The sequence below is a fragment of the Armigeres subalbatus genome, chromosome 1 (assembly GCF_024139115.2).
Source record: "Armigeres subalbatus isolate Guangzhou_Male chromosome 1, GZ_Asu_2, whole genome shotgun sequence".
Taxonomy (NCBI): domain Eukaryota; kingdom Metazoa; phylum Arthropoda; class Insecta; order Diptera; family Culicidae; genus Armigeres; species Armigeres subalbatus.
In genome coordinates, this window is record NC_085139.1 from 300,214,712 (window position 1) to 300,234,953 (window position 20,242).

At 42.5% G+C, this 20,242-nt stretch overlaps 2 protein-coding genes and 1 long non-coding RNA gene across 3 annotated transcripts; all 3 read right to left on the reverse strand.

The window, feature by feature from the left end:
* Positions 1–10,882: 10,882 nt before the first annotated feature.
* LOC134216462 (uncharacterized) lies at positions 10,883–12,272 on the reverse strand. The gene is made up of 3 exons (XR_009980687.1): positions 12,048–12,272; positions 11,374–11,985; positions 10,883–11,305 (listed from the first exon to the last, which is right to left on the reverse strand). It is a non-coding gene; the product is annotated as an uncharacterized LOC134216462 (long non-coding RNA).
* Positions 12,273–15,435: 3,163 nt separating this feature from the next.
* LOC134207507 (uncharacterized) lies at positions 15,436–17,232 on the reverse strand. The gene has a single exon (XM_062683214.1). It carries the CDS (start codon positions 17,230–17,232, stop codon positions 15,436–15,438), a length of 1,797 nt encoding a protein of 598 aa, XP_062539198.1.
* A 259-nt stretch (positions 17,233–17,491) lies between these two features.
* On the reverse strand, positions 17,492–19,306 carry LOC134207509 (uncharacterized). Its single transcript, XM_062683215.1, has one exon. It carries the CDS (start codon positions 19,304–19,306, stop codon positions 17,492–17,494), a length of 1,815 nt encoding a protein of 604 aa, XP_062539199.1.
* Positions 19,307–20,242: the final 936 nt, after the last annotated feature.

Here is a 20,242-nt window from a genome sequence, read left to right on the forward strand (position 1 = left end):
CAGTGGATGATTGGCAGAGGGTGATGTGACACCTCCCTCCCGCGAACCCTAGTCACGTTCCTGTTGCTCTGCGAGACATGCGATTGGTTCACTCCTATCTATAAGGTCGAGTACTGCTGTCGAGTCTTTCGCCGTTACACCAACAACCAACACCAAATCTCCCGGTTGAATGTCCCGAACCTCTTCGAACCACCTTGACCCGTATGTAATTACTGGCAGGTACCCTTTGATCCATCTTGCCCAGAAACGTTGGGCTATGGCTTGAGAAAGTCTCCAGCTGCTTCGTAATACGGCCGGGCTACTCACAGAATCATATGCTGGACATTTGTCGCATTTGTTGAGTTGACGAGAGCCACAACTTCGATCAGCACCGTCTCGAGAACTTCATCGTCCGGTGTACGCTGGGCCTGTGCTATGGTTCTAATAGCTTCCTTTACAGAGCGAACGAGGCGCTCCCATGCGCCTCCCATATGAGGGGCGGCAGGAGGTATAAAGCACCATCGAGTTTGAGTGGTTGTAAACGTAGTGGCCAATGCGTTATTCCGTATCGTTATCTCTTCCTTCTGCAATTCCTTACTCGTGCCTTGGAAGCATGTTCCGTTATCCGAATAGAACTCGGCCGGGTACCCGTGACGAACGTCGAAGCGTCGTACCGCCATGATGCAGGATTCAGAGGACAGGCTGTGTACTACCTCCACCGCTTCACCTGGCTCCTTCCCACTTTGACCAATACCTGCCCGAAATAGTCCACCCCAACGAAGCTAAATGGCCGAACGAATGGTGGCAAACGAGTCGCTGGAAATGGAGCCATTGCGGGAGGACGTGGCGCGGCTTTCTTCATTCGGCATATCATGCAGTTTTTCGAGACATTTTCGACCAAGGCGCGCAGCTTGGAGATTTCGAAGCGTTGTCTCATCTCGTTGACGACGGTTTCGCGATTGGCGTGGCGGAAACGACGATGGTACCAGTCTGTAATTAGGAGGGTGATTATGTGTTGTCGGGGAAGAATCGCAGAGTACTTAGCTTCAGTTGATGCGAATGTTATGGCACCAATTCGGCCACGAAGACGTAGTACTCCACGTTCGTCTATAAATTGCCATTTCTTATAAATCGGGCTGGATTTAGCTACGCGTCAGTGACGCGCATCAGGTGAACCTTGACTTTCCTAGAGGATGGACATTTCTTCCGGAAAGGCTACCTTCCAGAGTTCTTCCTCAGCACGTTTCAGCTCGTCTTGGCAGATAATGCCAAGTTGTGGTGTAAAACCACTTCGTCTACATTTTAGGTTGAACCGGAGTACAAACGCCATCGTTCGTTGCAGGCGGAACCACTTGCTGGAACGTGATGGGTCGGTTAACGAAGCAGCCGTAGAATGGGTGTGAATAGTCTTCAGTCCTTCGCTGATGGTTGTTGTTTACATTTGTTGTGGCCAGAAGTCTTCCGGCTGGTGAAGCAACGACGGTCCGTCGAACCAAGGAGTGTCCGGCGAAAAATCTGGCCCATTCTTCCACTTAGTAGCGAGGTCTGCTGTATTTAACCCGGAACCCATCTCCATTCACTGACATCTGTTGCGGTAAGGATCTCGCCAATCCGGACGGCGACGAATTTATTGTATCGACGATGTTCAGACCAAACCATGCCAGCACGGTACTTGAATCGCTCCAGAGGAACCTTCGACGAATAGGGTAAGTATGATAACTGTGCACTGATTCCAGCATCTGGGAGTTCGGCTGACAGCTGCTTTCAATTCCAAGCGAGAGACTGATAGTACCTTGAGTGGCGCTACCTTGTTTTTCGAGCAGATCAGTGTTACATGAATTCCGTTCTCTGTTTCAAGACGGTAATATGCAACGCAAGCATAAGCGGAATCACTAGCGTTGACGAAAACATGGAGCTCTGTACTGTCAAAGTTATTGGGAAATGGAGCACAAAAATAGCAGCGAGGAAACCGCACAGTGTCCAATTGCGGATAGCAGTTGGTCCATAGACGCCAACGGGTGTAGAGCTGATCGCTGATTCGATCATCCCAACCGATTCCAGACGCCCAAATGTCTTGCATCAATACCTTGCCGTGGACTAGGAAAAAGAACAGTAATTCCAAGGGATTAAAAAGGCTCATGACCACTTTCAGGAGTTCGCGTTTCGTCGTCTTCGGCTGTGATCCATTTCATCCCGAGCACTGATTCGGTAGTTTCTGCTAGACCTGTGCGCCGGTCGTATAATCGGCGGCGGCGGCGTAGTGGTCACTTTTGCCCCGGCGGCGGGCCGTTGGCTTTTATCGGCGGCGGCGTGAACCGGCGTGGATGAAAAATCAATGGCTAAAAAAATAAATTTTAACGCGGATTTTTTTAATTCACGCGGTTTTGATTCACACGGTATGAATCGCACGTATAAAAATCGACTTCAGTGGATTTAAATTGTAATATTTGATCATCATCAAACAGCACATTTCATAGTAAATTACCAGCGACACTAATAAGTTCCTCAAAATGTTATTTAAATTGAAACTATTTTATTATTCTTTGATTTTGATTAATCAAAATTTAACAACGAAGTGAAGCAGAACACTATTCGTAACCCTTGAGCAATATTGAGAATTAGACTTCGGTGTCATAGGACTAATTTGTTAATATTTTTTTCCAAAAGCTTTCCTAAATCAGGATTTTGATAAAGTCCAGTCGATTTACTTCTCAATATTTCTAAATTTCAGAAAAATTCTAACTACTATTATTTGAGTTACATATACAATTGGGCAATGTCTGAGCGGCTGCATATCTAGTATATTTAGGGAATTTGCAGTTCGTTCACCTGCTGTGACCCTTGGATCCCGGAAGGACATTCACGATGGAATCCACTAATGACAACCACAATGGACAGTTTACTCCCCACCTCGCGTTCTTGTATGCACAAATCTCAATAGATGATCAACATAACTAAAATGAGCTCTCGCTGAGTAAGACTGGGGCACGATGACCTACCAATATGAATATTTTCCTTAAAAGATGGTTAAATATGACAAAAAAAGTTCTTGGTGGGTTCCTGAAGAGATTTTCCGAGGAAAGTACGATTTTTGTTGACGTTGTTCCTTTGTAAAACCTTATAAGAAATTCTGCGGAAACTCATATAGGCATTTTTTCAAAAACCATGAAGGCTCTCGTTGGGAAATTTCTTTAGTAAAACCACAGGTAAAACCATAGAATATTCTTTCAGGATTTCATTTGGAAATTTATTAAGGAATGAAATAGTTTCCGAAAAAAATCCTAAAACAATTTCCGAAGAAATTGCTGAAAAAATCTTCGAAGGGGTTCAAAAAGGACTCTCCGAGGGAATAAAGACATTTCTGGCAAAATTTTTGAAGTAATTTTCAAAAGAACTTAAAAATACGTAAATACGTAAAAATACTTCGTCTGAACTTCACTATTGATCCCACGACGGACTTCCCACAAATCACACCAAGGAAATACAAAACCGAACTAGCTTGTTTCCTTGCTAAAAGTAAACTCGTTTTTCGTCATAAGGGACAAAGGTTTGGGTACGCAGGCCTTGCTTATTATATGTATAGGTATCTTATAACTGCCCGGAAGCACCGACTTCAAAAATAGTTCACATTAGAGAACCGAAGGATTCCCACAGAAAAATAATAAATAAGCTTTTCAGTAAATTTCGGAAAAATGTTCTAGGAAATTCCTAGAAGAATTTCCGAATGGTTCCCAAAACCAATTTCCAAAGAAATTTCTTTGAATGAATTTCTGAAGAGATTCCCGAAAAAAAATCAAAAGAAATGGAGAATGTCCCCAAGTAACATTTTAAGTTTGACAACGCTCTTGAAGATAATGTACTCTTCAAGAGTGTTATAAAACCTGCATTAAAACAAAATGTGACTAGGTTTGAGACAGAATTACTGAGGGAAATGACCAAGAACTTCTTCCTCAAGTTACCGAAGAATTTTCAAAGAATTACCCGTAGAAATTCCCAAGGAATTGCTTAAGGTAGTTCTGAAAGAATTCCTATGGGAATTTCAGGAAAATATGCCAAAGAACTTGCTAAGGAACCCATAGAGGAATTTCTTAAAAATTTCCAATGTTTTTTTTATAAATTATCCGGAGGAATTCCTAAAATAATCCTCCATATTAATTTCCGAAGAAATTCCTAAGCAAACTTTCAAAGATTTTTAGAGAAATTTGAAAAAAAAGAAAAGAAAAAAAGCGATTTGCGAATGATTTTCGGAAGATACATCCGAAAGAATTTCTAAGGGAGTTACGAAAGAATTTCTAAATAATTTTATGAAGAAATTCCTAAAGCAATTTCCTACGACATTTTTAAAGGAATTTCCAAAAGAACGAACCTTAGCAAATTTCCTATGGTTTTCTTAAACACAGGAATACGTGTAGGAAATTCTGACGTAATTCCTGATGTAAATTTTAAGGAATATCCGAAAGAATTTCCGAAGAACTTTCTGGAATTCGTTTCCGGAGGTGTTTTTGTAGATCTTTTTGAGGCAATTTCCTAGGGAATTCCTGGACGAATCTTCAAAGGAATCTCTGGAGGAAATTGCGAATAAATTACTGGGAAAAATTCCAAAGGAATTCTTGAGGAAATCTAGGAATCACATCAGAAATACCAGTAGGCATTTTCTCTGAGATTCTAATGGGAATTTCTTCGTTATTTCTTTCAAGAATTCCTTCGGAAATTCCATCATAAAATCCTTCAAAAATACCTTTGCGGATTTATCTGGAAATTCCTTCAGGAATTCTTTAGGGAAGTATTTTACCTTCAAAAACTCTTTTTATGTTCCTTTAGGATTAATTTACGAAAAACCATTCAGGTTCTCTTTTGGGAATGCCTTCAACAATTTATTTGGAAATTCCTGCACTAAACCCTAAACAAATTTCTTCAAAATAGCCTCCAAAAATTTTTTTGGGAACTCCTCCAGAATTTTATTTCTTAAATAATCAAAAAAATACCGCTCAGAATACTTCCGGATATTCCTCCAGGGACTTCTTTCAAAGATTATTCGAAAAACCTTCGAAATTTCCTTCGGAGATTTCTCCAGATTTTTTTCGGTAGATCTCCCAGGAAAACTTTTGAAATTTATTGAAAATAAAGTTGTTTGCGATGTTACTTATTGAATTATCGAAAAAAAATCTAAAAATAAACAACAAACACTAAAAGACTTTCGGAAAGATGAAGGTATTTTCGAAGAAATTCCTGCAGGAAGTTCCGGAAGAATTCCCGGAGAATGTTTTAAAGGAATTGCTGGAAGATGTTCTGAAGAAATTCCTTAGGCAAATTTTGAATGAATTTCGTATGGAAATCTAGAAGATTTTTTTCTAGCGATTCATGAAATAAGGCCGTTACAAATATTTAATTGACATTTTGTCCTACTGGTCTCCGAAAGGTCAAGGGGGGATATTAAAAAATAAATATTAAAATGAAAAAAATCAAAAAACTCCTCGGATTTGTTAAAGAAAGTTTTGAAAATCCTCAAAATTATCCGAATTTTATTTTGTTATATTATTTTTTGGCAAAAAAAATCCGAGGAGGAGGGAGACAAAATAGATTTTAAATATTTGTATCGGCCTAATTGCCGAAACAATTTCAAAACGAAAAATTTCCGAAAAAATCCTCAAAAAATGTCTGCAGAAATTCTCAAAAACAAAAAAGAAAACGAATGGAATTTTTTAAGGAATTCCTTAAGAAATTTCCGCAAGAATTGCTAAAGAAGCTTCCAAAGGAATTCTTCAAGGAGTCTCCGAAGGAGAATGTAGGAATTCGTGGAACAAAATCCGAAAGCATTCCTTTAGCAATTTCCGAAAGAAATGCGTAAAGGATTTTCTGAAGAAATCCATAATGAAAATTCTTAAGGAATTTTCGGAGAAATTTTGTAAGGAATCTTCAAAGGAATACCCAAATTCCTAATTTCTAAATAATCTTATGAGGTTTTTTAAAAGAAACTTTTCGGAGGAATTATCAAAAAAAATTCTTGATTTTTTCCGAACTAATTTCTGGAGTATTTTTCGAAGGAATTCATAAATGAATGTTTAAACGATATTCTCAGAAATTTCAGGAATTTTACAATAAGGCTTTTACAAAACAGTATTATATAATTTCAAGACAATAAAATAAAATTAAATTTTTGTAATGTTTGAAAATACCTGACGTTTTAACAAAATAATTCGACTAAATACTATGCAGCGAGGCGATAACGCCCCAGTTCTGGGTTACAATAGCTGTGAATAAAGAAAAAAGAACCGCTTTTAACTGATGCTCGTAATATTTGCACAGCAATATTTGCTTTGCTGATGCTCAGCAAGTGGTTTTGTAATATTCAGAAATTGATTTCAAAATATAAATTACTTACTCGGAGGTCGGAACAAAAAAAAATCGGTAAAGCATTTACAGTTGGGATTTAAATATTTTGCTAAATCAGTTTACCTTATAAGCCAACCTTATAAGCTATTAGGATATAGCACAAATCTAAAAACAAAGAAAACTGATTTAAGTAAATAAAAAAATAAATATTGTCAAAATTACTAATGTGCAACTTAACTTAAAATTTCTAAACTGCAATAATTTACCTGCACCAATGGCAGATCCTTTAAGAATGAGAACGTCTTGGGCATGTATCAAGGCCCCACAAAAGCTTAAGAACCACAACAAACCCATTTTGCGAGTCACCTGCAAGTTTAGGTGCCCGACTGAATGAGGCCTTGGCTTAACACATTCCAAAGATCAATTAAACAATTTATGTATTATTAGCTATACTAGATAAAGCCTAATTCAAACTCTCAAACTAATCAACCAACCAATTAATTTAAGATTTGACATTGAATTATGACGAGAGCCATCTTAACAACATTTATGAACTGTCATAAGACTAGTTTAGTACTATTCCAATTAACTCCACCACGCTGTATTTCTTCACAGATACGTATTTCGACCTCAATTTTTAGGCCGTTTTCAGTGTCTCGTGTTGGCTCGACTCGACTTAAGTTAATTGATTTTTTTTATTGCGATTAGTCATCGGCGTGGCAAAATTATGATCGGCGGCGCGCCGACCCAAAATCGTCGGCGGCGGCGGCGGCGGCGCACAGGTCTAGTTTCTGCACGCATGGCACGGCAAATGTTGGGTAAAGCGTACCATTGGTGCTAAGCGTACCTGAAGGAATAAAATAGACCCATCTTGCGGTCCTTAGCCTCTTACCCAGCAACTCCTATCCCTACCTCCTCGTGGTGCTGGCCGGGATTCGAGCAACGTTAGGGAAGATCGGGTAACCAACCCCGGTGGGACCTATGGTCGTATGCTGACAGGGAAGGAGGGTTTGCTCCTCTCTGGAGGTGTAAATCTTACTGAGCGTCTGTTCTCCATGTCAGGATCGGCTCACAACAGTGTCTGTTCTCCACGTTAGGGGCAACTGATGATCGTCCGAGTGCCAGCGAGGGACTCTAAATGAAACTATGCACCATGGTCCACCGGGAATAAGGAGGAATGGTTCTCGGGAAATTTAGGGGGTTTTGGGTCAGGCCCTGCAAGCCTGCCTTTAAAAAAACATACGCAGCAAACAATCAACAAGAGAGTATGGACCGGAACCATCGGCGAAGACCACTGCGACGAAAAGGGACTAGCGATTGGAAACTAGGCTCGTGGAACTGCAAATCTCTCAACTTCATCGGGAGCACACGCATACTCGCCGATGTGCTCAAGGACCGTGGATTCGGCATCGTAGCGCTGCAGGAGGTTTGTTGGAAGGCATCAATGGTGCGAACGTTTAAAGGTAATCATACCATCTACCAGAGCTGCGGCAACACACACGAGCTGGGAACAGCTTTCATAGTGATGGGCGATATGCAGAGGCTCGTGATAGGGTGATGGCCAATCAATGAGAGAATGTGCAGGTTGAGGATCAAAGGCCGGTTTTTCAATTTCAGGATAATCAACGTCCATAGCCCACACTCCGGAAGCACTGATGATGATGAGGACGCATTCTACGCGCAGCTAGAACGTGAGTACGGCAGCTGCCCAAGCCATGACGTCAAAATCATCATAGGAGATTTAAACGCTTAGGTTGGCCAAAAGGAGAAGTTTAGACCGACTATTGGAAAGTTCAGCAATAACTGGCTGACGAACGAAAACGTCCTACGACTAATTTATTTTGCCGCTTCCAAGAATATGGCCATTCGTATCGGTGCACCTGGTGATCATTACTGCAGACAGAATCACAAATCAACCACGTTTTGATTGATGGGCGGTACTTCTTTCACATTATCGACGTCAGGACATATTGTGGCGCTAACATCGACTCTGACCACTATCTGGTGATGGTTAAACTGCGCCCAAAACTATCCGTCATCAACAATGTTCGGTACCGACGACCGCCGCGGTACGACCTAGAGCGACTGAAGCAACCTGATGTAGCCACTGCATACGTGCAGCATCTCGAGGCAGCGTTGCCGGAAGAGGGTAAGCTCAATGGGGACCTTCTTGAGGACTGCTGGAGTACAGTTAAAGCAGCCATTAACGACGCAGCGGAGAACAACGTCGGGTATATGGGTCGAAGTCGACGGGACGATTGTTCGACGAAGAGTGCAGACAGATTCTGGATTCGCGGGCGGTCGCGCTGCAGCAAGGTACCCGGCAGAACGTGGAACGTTATAGACGGAAGCGGAGACAGCAGACCCGCCTTTTTCAGGAGAAGAAACGCCGCCTGGAAGAAGCGGAGTGCGAGGAGATGGAACAGCTGTGCCGTTCTCAAGATACACGCAAGTTCTATCAGAAGCTCAACGCATCCCGCAAAGGCTTCGTGCCGCGAGCCGAAATGTGCCGGGATAAGGATGGGAGCATCTTGACGGACGAACGTGTGGTGATCGAAAGGTGGAAGCAGCACTACGAGGAACATCTGAATGGCGCTGAGAGTACAGGCAGTGAAAGTCAAGGCAGCGGAGGAGATGACTACGTCAGTTCAGCGGACGATGGAAGCCAACCAGCCCCCACCTTGAGGGAAGTTAAGGATGCCATTCAACAGCTAAAGACCAATAAAGCAGCTGGTAAGGATGGTATTGGAGCTGACCTCATCAAGATGGGCCCGGAAAAGCTGGCCACTTGCCTGCACAAACTGATAGTCAGAATCTGGGAAACCGAACAGCTACCGGAGGAGTGGAAGGAAGGGGTTATATGCCCCATCTACAAGAAAGGCGACAAACTGGAGTGTGAGAACTTTCGAGCGATCACCATCCTTAATGCCGCCTACAAAGTGATATCCCAGATCATCTTCCGTCGTCTGTGACCATTAGTGAACGAGTTCGTGGGAAGTTATCAAGCCGGCTTCGTTGACGGCCGCTCGACAACGGACCAGATCTTTACTGTATGGCAAATCCTTCAAAAATGCCGTGAATACCAGGTCCCAACGCACCATCTGTTCGTTGATTTCAAGGCGGCATACGACAGTATAGACCGCGTAGAGCTATGGAAAATTATGGACGAGAACAGCTTCCCTGGGAAGCTTACCAGACTGATCAAAGCAACGGTGGATGGTGTGCAAAACTGTGTGAAGATTTCGGGCGAACACTCCAGTTCGTTCGAATCGCGCCGGGGACTAAGACAAGGTGATGGACTTTCGTGCCTGTTGTTCAACATTGCGCTAGAAGGCGAGGGGCGGATCACTCACGCATTTTCGAAGCAGTCATACGTATTGATTAGGGTGGTCGGTATTGGCCATTTTTAACAAATACCGGTATTCGGTATTTGATAGAGTCAATACCGGAATACCGGTAGAATACCGGTTTTTGTGAAAATTTCAGGTATTAAATGAAAGACTTTTGATTTGGACTTTTGGATGAAAAACAACATTTGTTGACAAACTTCAAATGTTAAAATCATTGCTTGTTGAGCTTGACAAAACGAAACTGAAGTAGACATAACATACTGAGCGACTCATCTCCCAATCCGCATTGGATTTTGTTGGCACTGAAAATTCCCTCTCTGGTTCAACCGAAGTTGGACGAATGGTGCCAAGACCGTCGAAAATCAGTGTCAAGTACTTCCCTTCCCTCCAGATTCATAGATGGAAAATTCCTTACGGATTGTATGCAAGGATCCTGGCGTCAACGTATTTGCCTCTGCTACAGTCTCTTCACAAGTTGTTCTTTAATCGATGGACCAGAAAAAATATCCATAAGGGCATCTTCTTCGTACCGATCGTACGGTATGGTCGTTGTCTCAGTTTCTACGATCGCATCAGAAATGATTAGACGCTTCAAGATCGCGTCCGCTTGTTTAATCAAAGTAGCTCTGGATGTCTTGAAGAAAATGACAAAATCGTTTATGATCAATTTCTTCACGGCAGAATTATTCAAAAAAGCAAAAAAATTGGGGTATTCTGATCGGCTCTCTTGGATTTATTCCTTCAAAGCATAGAATAAGTGGCGGAAATTTCTTTAGCTCAATTTGATAATTGTTCCAACATAAATTAGAGCGCCACGTCAGCTTCATATAGAGTGCAGTTTTCACAGCAGAGTTTGAACAGGCTCGAAGGCTTGAATTATTTCACCAACCGCCAAACAATCATCACTGAAGTTGAATTTGGATTAAAGCTGCAGCTCATGAATCCGTTTGAGCATAGATAACACGCTATTCGAGCGTGCCTTGGCATCAGTCACTAATTCAAATTCTTTTCCGAACTCAGAACGTACATATTTTTGCAATAAATTGTTTTTCACAGATGATCTACGGAAAAGAACTACTACGGCACGTACACAAAAAAAAATCGTTAGTAGAAATAAAAGAATCGTTGGTAAAATTAAGAAAATTCGTTAGTGATTTTCAGTAGAAAGTATAGGACTGTTGAATTTACCAATGCAAAAACTGTGCTTCGGCAAGAGCCAATTTATTGTCAAAACAAGAGTTTTCGTCTTAAAATAAAATGTGTTTTTCTTTTCAAATCAACAAGATACTTTCAAAACAACAGGATGTTAAAACTTTCATTTCAAGTTATTATTTTTTAAATACAATTGTCGCATTGATTTGTTTAGTTTTTAAAAAGCAATATTTCGTTTTTATTTTCCATCATTTTGATCAATTTTACTTTACATAACATCTTGATGACCGGATCCGGAATGAAAACGAAATTCGATTCTTATAGTCAATGGTCCTCGTAGTTGGACGGTCAGTACCTATTCGTGCCGTCTTGTTAAAAATGTGCCGGACGAAACAGTTGATGCTCAAAATACGGCTGCTACCTCCTATCTCGCCTCCTATAATCTCTACCGAATGTATACCCTCCATTCCGCCGTGAATTTCGGTGTGTTGCTGAAATTAATATAGTAATATGAAATATGAATATCATTTGTTAAACATAGTTATCAATTAAAACTTACCAACAATTTACAACCGTAAACAAAATGACCATAGCCTTGTTTGTTTTTCATCATTTTGTTCTTTTAAACTATTTTCCGAAGTGACAGAATCGGAAGCGTCTCGGTGAACCGGATGGCGAACGCAACATGTACCGAACAGCACAGGTAGATTCCGACCTGCTCCAACGATTTGGCCAACCATCTAGCAGCGTATGTAGGGGTCGATCTTTGTAAAGCCCTCCTGGAGCAGTCGCCGTGTCGTGTGCTCTTGAGCCTCCGAAGGTGTCTCCGACCGGCCAAATCCGCGTCACTTAGTGGGCAGCCGGTTCGCAAGGGTGTCTGAATCACAGTAAATTCTTTCCAAAACCCACCATTTCGCGTATACCAACGATCGCATCGGAGCAGTGTAAATATTATGCGTCGCTCTTCATGGAGTTAATCATTCCGTCATCGTTGTTGTGCTTCTGGATTTTCCGCTTCGTCAGTATTGCGATGTTTTACCTGCTTCGGTGGCTGGATAGGAACATACACTATAGCACTTTTTCGTCGCATTCCAGGGTTTTTTTTCGTACGGACGACTCTATGGATACGTTTTAACGGTTTATGCCCAGCAAATACCTGTTGAATGATGATCTGAAAAATCATAAATTTCCATTAAAATATTATTTTAAAATCAGTCCGAAAATAAAACTTACATGGTAGACAAGGACTTTTTTCTTATTTTTCTCCAAGTTTTAATAATGACAGCTCATCAGGGGCTGCCAGCTACATTATTTTTTGTTGCATGTGTTGCCAGAAGTACGAAATATTAAAATTGGTTCGACTGTTTTTTAACTTTTGTTCTGAGTAGTCCCGCTGTAAAAATAACAATTTTACACTGAGAAAAAAACAATCAAATCAAACATTTTGCTTTTAAATTGAATATTTTAGCACTCAAGAATACAACTTTTCCCAAACTTTTAAAATAAAATTAGAAAACGTTGAAATCACAACTTTTTTTTTCTCTGTGTACCTTATTCACAATTTCATATATTACGGGAAAATTTTCGACGATGTCAACAATGCTCATTGAGAAAAAATCATTTGCAGTTTGACACGTATGATTAATGATAATGATGATCGATTTTGGTTGTATCGTGAACGTCGTCAATGATGCGTACTTGGGCAAAGTTACTAATGCGCGCATTTAATTGTTGTTTTTTTGCACGATGCTTTACTGCTTGCAACCGAATATTTGTCCCATCTATGCTGGATTTCCTATTTATATGGGGCAGATATGCAATTATATGCAGTTTAGCTCATAAATGTATGTGAAAACCAATGAAAATAAATACTAAGGTATGGAAATCCATATACTGTGTGTGTGCCTTTCGTGTATGGCGAAAAACCTTTCACTACTACATTCGAACGAGCTCCCATAAGAAGCCGTGCAAATATGTACGTCACCATTTGCTGTTTACATTTTCTATCATCCACTAATACACTTGCATTTGGTCTTCTTCCTCACCTTCTATCTATTCTCATTGGGTGAAAACTATTCGAGATTTATCATACTGACAACAAAATTCAGAATACCGAAAATACCGGTATTTTCCGTTTCTAATACCGGTATTTTCGGTACCCAAAATTGGCCGGTAATACCGGTATTACCGGTTTCGGTACTACCACCGGTTAAACCACCCTAGTATTGATGAACACATTTGCGTATTTTTAAGCATTTTTTAATGCATTTGAGTATTGATGCAATGGATCACGCATTGGTGCATTTTACAGTGCATTGATGCACTGGTGTACGCATTTGAATATTTTACAATGCATTAATAATCAAATATTTCAGTTTTGACGTATAAATGTTGTGCTTTCGGATGGAACTTTGGTTATTTCCCATATAGAAAACATGATTTTTCTTTTCTTGAAATACAAATATCTGCTGTAATTGAAAAAATCTCACAAATTGCCCCAAGAGTCACCCGCACTCAAGCCCCCAACGCAATGCCAGCAGAACGGCGATGGAAACAGCAAATTTGACAGAAAATATATGGACTAACAAATTTTGCCATTTTCGTTGCCGTTCCGCTGCATTGCATTCCGTTCTAGCTGTCTGAATGGCAAAGTTTAGATAGCGGTTTTTTGATGATGGATAGACATTGACAATTGATAGACAAAAAGATCAAAAGTCGGATAGACATATGTAAATATTGACTTATCCTTGGACTTATCCCACAATTTCATCATCACCGGGAACTTGTAGAAGGTCTGCTACAGATTGTATATGCCAGGTTTTAGGTTTGATTAAAAAGTATCCACTTCGATCGGTAAGCCATTCATATACTTGGATGTTACAGAATATGTTCATATGTATCAAATACCCTTAGAATACGTGCCATTTTGCTAAAACATGAAGTTTGACACGTCACATCGCAGGTTTCAAAACTGTTTTAAAGGTGGGCAACAAAGACAACGAACCTATATTCCGGGATACTTCCGCAATCTCCTCATTAAATTGGAATGCTCCCTGCCAGCTATCACCGAGGTAAAGTTTAGCGCCTTATGCAAAATGACTGGAAACACCATCAGTAGTATACCCACTAAAAGCTATTTTCCTGAAATTAGTTGCAAAAGTCAATGTTGACTACCGCTTCGTCAAAATAACATTCTCAAAATATGGCGTCTATATCTGTCAAATCTGTTATACGCGCTTTGTACAAAAACGCATTTTATAACGAATTGATGCATTTGTAATGCAATATGTATTTTATACCAGCGATCATTCTTCAACGCACTTAGTATTTAAGCGCATTTTTGAACGCACTAAGCCTTTATTTGCATTTTTCAGCGCATTTGCTATTTTATGCACTTTTTAACGCATTGGTTTAATTCGCACATTTTTGGTGCATTTTTCTCTATACGTATTTTCAATTCAGTCAAATTTCAAAGTGATCCGCCCCTCGCTAGAAGGTGTCATGCGGAGAGCCGGGTGTAACAGCCGAGGTACGATTTTCAACAGATCCAGTCAATTTATTTGTTTCGCGGATGACATGGACATTGTCGGCCGAACATTTGCAAAGGTGGCAGAACTGTACACCCGCCTGAAACGTGAAGCAACAAAAGTTGGACTGGTGGTGAATGCGTCAAAGACAAAGTACATGCTTGTGGGCGGAACCGAGCGCGACAGGGCCCGCCTGGGAAGCAGTGTTACGATAGACGGGGATACCTTCGAGGTGGTCGAGGAATTCGTCTACCTCGGATCCTTGCTAACGGCTGACAACAACGTTAGTCGTGAAATACGAAGGCGCATCATCTGTGGAAGTCGGGCCTACTACGGGCTCCAGAAGAAACTGCGGTCGAAAAGATTCGCCACCGCACCAAATGTGTCATGTACAAGACGTTAATAAGACCGGTAGTCCTCTACGGACATGAAACATGGACAATGCTCGAGGAGGACTTGCAAGCACTCGGAGTATTCGAGAGACGGGTGCTTAGGACCATCTTTGGCGGTGTGCAAGAAGACGGTGTGTGGCGGCGAAGAATGAACCATGAGCTCGCCCAACTCTACGGCGAACCCAGTATCCAGAAGGTAGCTAAAGCCGGAAGGGTACGATGGGCAGGACATGTTGCAAGAATGCCGGACAGCAACCCTGCAAAGATGGTGTTCGCTTCCGATCCGGCAGGTACGAGACGGCGTGGAGCGCAGCGAGCGAGATGGGCAGACCAGGTGCAGAACGACTTGGCGAGCGTGGGGCGTATCCGAGGATGGAGAGATGCGGCCTCGAACCGTGCATTGTGGCGTCAAATTGTTGATTCAGTGTTATCTGTTTAGATGTTAACTAAATAAATGAAATGAATGTAAGGACGGTCTTCAACGTCTGTAAAGTAGAGCGTCCGAAGTGGAGCATTTTCGCGCGCATGACCATCGAAAGAGTCTTCTTTAAATTTATTACAAAAAAGTCCGAATTCGTGGTCAATCTACTAGCAACTGTTTATTCAAACATATATATGTTCAGAGAACCTCAACGAAACTATTTTACCGAACAGTGGTATATAAGCTTGGCACTACACTAATATAAGACTTTATTTCACGATCTATCTGTTTGTAAGAAACTCCAAAATCCTTCGGATGCAGGGGAACCTCAGCGACAGCAATTCCAATACAAACACTCCGAAGCTAATCATCCACTGGACACAAATGCACTCGAAGCACCCCAGCAGCTGTTCGATGCGGATTGCAGTCGGCTGCGTGTGGTCAATCTTCCTCGGGAAAAAGTTATAATTTCCGTACCGTCGTACCCAGAAGTTCACCAGCCCGGCGGTTTCGATGCGGCCGATCATGCGATCCAGGATGCGTACCAGGAACGTGCGCTTCGGATAGTAAATCGCCATGGGATACGAGCTGATGCTGTCGCGGGAACTGCGAAGGAACCCCTGCTGCAGGCGTCTCTTGTTGTGGTACGCAATGTGTTCGAGAGTGCAAACGACAACTTCGTCACGGACCCGGCGACTTGATACGTCGTCCAGAGCAACACTGACGCTGTCGTTGCCCGGTGTAATGTAGCGGATGCGTTTGAACAGACTGGGGTTGTGTGTGAAGAAGCGCTCGGCATTCTTGTTGATGTGGTAGAACAGAGCCGATCGCTCGATGTTGTCAATTGTATCGATCGGTCTGTGGTTGGATGCCACTTGCAAGTATTTGAACAACAGACCTTGATATACGGTTCGCATAACGAAGCAATGTAGTACCCAAAGGATCAACAAAGTTCGGGCAAAGTTACGTTTCGGGGTGCGACACAGACCCCCAGTGTAGAAGATGTTGATCGCATTCAGAAACGGGGTTCGGTTGTTCGCCCCGTAGATGAAGTCTCTGACGGAGTCTGGAGCGAACTTCAGCATCAATACGACTGAGATGGTGATACCAATGAGCATTCCTTCCGTCATCCAAACAGTTCGATCGAAAGGTTGGAACAGCTTTTCAAAAGAGTTGAGAGGCCGTCCTTCGGGTACGGCGAACAGAACTCGTGAGTTATAGTGCGGCCTCCCAGGCTGCAGGATCTCGTTTCTCTGGGTCATAATGCCAAGACAACCGATGCCGAAGTGCACGGTTTCATCCTGGAGAAGCTTCATCAGTCCAGTGCTACCGTTGGGCCGAGGATCACCCCATTGGGCGTCATCCGGAGGGGTTACGATAACCAATCGGAAATTAAGCTTTTCCGCTAACGTATTAACGAGGTCACCTTCGAATCCATTTATAGAATTGTCTTCTTGAAAGTGAATAAACGGCGGAGTTTCGAAGGTTCCCAGTATTATTTGACAGCCGGAAAAATCTTCCAATCGAGCAACGAATAACTGCGACGAATTGTACGGGTCAAAACGGTGAACCATGGGCTTTCCGCATGTGTGAGCCGTGTAAGGAGAGTAGTTAAACAATTCTGGTTGATCTCCGTTAAACACGATAATAAGGACACGAAGCAGTTTGAGTTGCCAAATAATATCGAAAGCATTGAGGACTTGCAGATTGGTGGCTTCGTTTAAAATGAACAAGTAGTACCCGTAAAGATCGTACTGATCCCAATCCATTAGGTAGATAAACGTGGCGAAGTCTTCGTAGCTTACGAAGAGAAACATGGAATAGAACCACGTTTTGTACTCACTGTTTGTGGGATCTAGCTGCACTGCTCTGGAATATCGTAGATTGCCGATGATCTGATCAACCAGATCAAAATGAACTGAGTCCTCTTCGTCGCAAATGATGAGAAGGGGTACTTGACGAAAAACGAAGCATTCATCGATTACCTCAGCTAGTAAGTTCGATGTGACTACAGAGCCTTGACAGCAGACTGGCGAACTGATGCCTAATACAGAAATGGTTAACGATAGGAGTAACATTGTTCTATCTGCTTTTCGATCTCTATTCCGACTGATACAAATTCTTATTCAGCAAATACTTTTCTAATACCTATAAATTAAATCATTCAAGCATCTTTCACTTATGAAAACAATCGTCTCAATGTCATATTCAATTAACAGTAATTACTACGCTGGTATCGTATCGGTATAATGTCATTTCAAAGACTGTGCAATAAACAATAATTACTCAAATATGCTACAAATTGAAATTGAAATGCCATCTGCAGGCTATCATCATTTACCTATGAACGATAAATTCCAAGAACCTCTGCAACAACCCCACCCTCATTGACAGCAACTCCAGTCCAAACACCACGGAACTTACTATCCATTGAGCGCAGATAAATCCGAAGCACCCCATCAGATGATGCACTTCCAACGGTTTCGGCGAACCCTTGTTCGTCTTGCGCGGGTAGAAGTTGTAGTTCCCGTATCGCCGCACCCAGTAGTTCATCAGCCCCGCCGTTTCAATATTTCCGATCACCCGATTCAGCACCCGCACCAGAAATGTCCTCTTCGGATAGTAGATGACCATGGGGTACCCGCTCAAACTATCGCGCGTACTGCGGAGGAATCCCTTCTCCAGCCGATGCTTGTTGTGGTACGCGATGTGCTCCAGCGTGACCAGCACGACTCCGTCGCGAAGTCTTCTACTCGAAACGGCGTCCAGTGCAGCTCCCATGCTATCGTTCCCCGGAGCAATGTAACGAGCCCGCTTCAGCAAGTCCGGATTGTGCTCAAAGAATCGATCCGAGTTCTTATTGATGTGGTAGTGCAGATTCGAGCGCTCTATCCCATCTATCGTATCCACGGGCCTATGAGTGGACTCATCCTGCAAATATCTGAATAGCAGTCCCTGATACACCGTTCGCATCACAAAGCAGTGCACAATCCACAACATCAGCACAGTCCTGGCAAAGTTCCGCCTTGGGAAAATATGCAATCCCCCCGAAAAGAAAACGATGAACAAATTCAACAGTGGCGTTTCATTCCTCTCTCCGTAGATAAATTTCCGGAGCTCGCTTGTAGCGAACTTCATAAACAGTATCAACACCGTGGCACCAATCAGCAAACCACAAGCCACCATCCAAACGGTACGTTCGTAAGGCCGCAGCAGTTTCTCCAACGAGCTGTAGGGTCTCCCCTCCGGAACGGCGAACAGCACTCGTGACGTGTAATGTGCTCGTCCGGGTTGTAGAATTGCATTACGCTGCGCCATAATACCCAGACAACCAATGCCGAAGTCTACGGTTTCGTCTTGAAGGATCTTCATCAAACCGGTACTGCCGTTGGCCAGCGGAACTCCCCACTGTGCATCATCCGGTGGAGTCAGTATAACGAGCCGGAAGTTGAGCTTACCGGAGAGTGTAGTGACAAGGTCTCCTTCGAAACCACTTATCGAAGTGTTTTGGATTTGCGCCGGATTGTGAAAATGGATAAACGGGGGAGTTTCGAACGTCCCAAGTTTCACGGGACAGCCGTAGAAATTGTTCAAGAAAGTGATAAACAGTTGCGTCGATGAGTGGTTCTGGACTCGGTGAATTGTTGGCTCGCTGCAGGTATTTTCGGTGTACGGGGAGTAGTTGAACAGTTCCGGGCGATCTTCGTTAACAATGACGAGTACGCTGCGAAGGAGATTGAGTTCCCATATAGCGTTGAATGCTTCGTTGACTTCTGGTTCGCTAGCCTCGACCAGTACGAACGTGTAGTAACCGACTATGTCGAATCGTTCTGAGCTAAAGAGCCCTACGATTTGTTGAAAACTGGTGAAATTTTTACAGAAGAATACGGCGTAGAACCAAGTCTTGTATCCGATGACGGCTTGGTGCAGTTGTACAACTCTCGAAAATTTTAGATTTTTGATTATTTGGTTAAGGAGATCTGTCTGAACTTGGTCATGCTCTCGCACCATCAGTAGAGGCATTTGGCGCAGGATGTAGTATTCATCAATTATGTCCGTAATGAGTTCCGCGGTAATGCTGGCTTTGTCGATAGAAGTTTCGACAAAAGCTGTAGAACTCAAAATTGCGATAGCTAATATAGCAGTGAACATGATGCCTTCTGTGATGCTTTTCGATACTAATTTCAACCTTCGCATGCATAGGATACTTCATTCCGTTGTGCATCTTTCTGCTAATTACCAAGTCTTAATAGTTGCAACAGTAGACATAAATGGCGCTCAAGAACAAAAGGAAAAACGAATTAGATAACTCCAACCCATGCTAGAGGCCGTTATCGACGTTTCTGAATATCAGTGTCACTCCAAAAGCACTTTATTAATTAGAGGACGGTGTATTGTTTTGTAATTGAGTTTATGGTGGCTCTCACGGTCGGAAAGAGATGGACAACTTTTGCAAACAGACAAAAATGCTTAGTACTTATACATAAAAACCAGAATAATCCAGCTAGCGGTGAAGAGGTGATCGTTCGATTCACACCAGTAAGATCCTGATTATGGTATACTGGTCACGGCAAACGACATTGGACGATTCTCGGTTTATGAATAGGACTAGGCGTATATGGGCTGACAGTCGAGCTACAGAAAAACAGACGTAACACTAGAGAAAATACCGTCGACCATGACTTCAACGACCAATTTGAATTTGATTGATTACGCAATTCACAACTAGAGGCGCTAGTGTCGTAATCCTTCGGGTTTGACATTTCACTCCAACGCTCTCTGGTGACGATGTCATACGAAACATCGTTTCGTGTAACATGCTCGGAAGATGGTGGTAGAGGAGTTGAGCGATGGATTTTTCAGAAAAATGTTCAAGGAGTTATGTTTGTTTGTCTATGGTCGAGCTATTCTGTTTCCTGGGTAAAAAAGAGTGACATCTTTTTGAAATGGCAAGCAGGCTAATGGTCCGTCTGCCTCCGTCCCGATAAACAACCTGGCCGGCCTCCAGTAACGCTAAAAACATGTCACCTATACCGGTGGGTAGTAGGTTCAGATGCACCATTCCTGATTTACGCCGATCCGGCTCTG

Coding starts and splice junctions, on each gene's coding strand:
- LOC134207507 (XM_062683214.1), bottom strand. CDS start 17,232: ATGTTACTCCTATCGTTAACCATTTCTGTATTAGGCATCAGTTCGCCA.
- LOC134207509 (XM_062683215.1), bottom strand. CDS start 19,306: ATGTTCACTGCTATATTAGCTATCGCAATTTTGAGTTCTACAGCTTTT.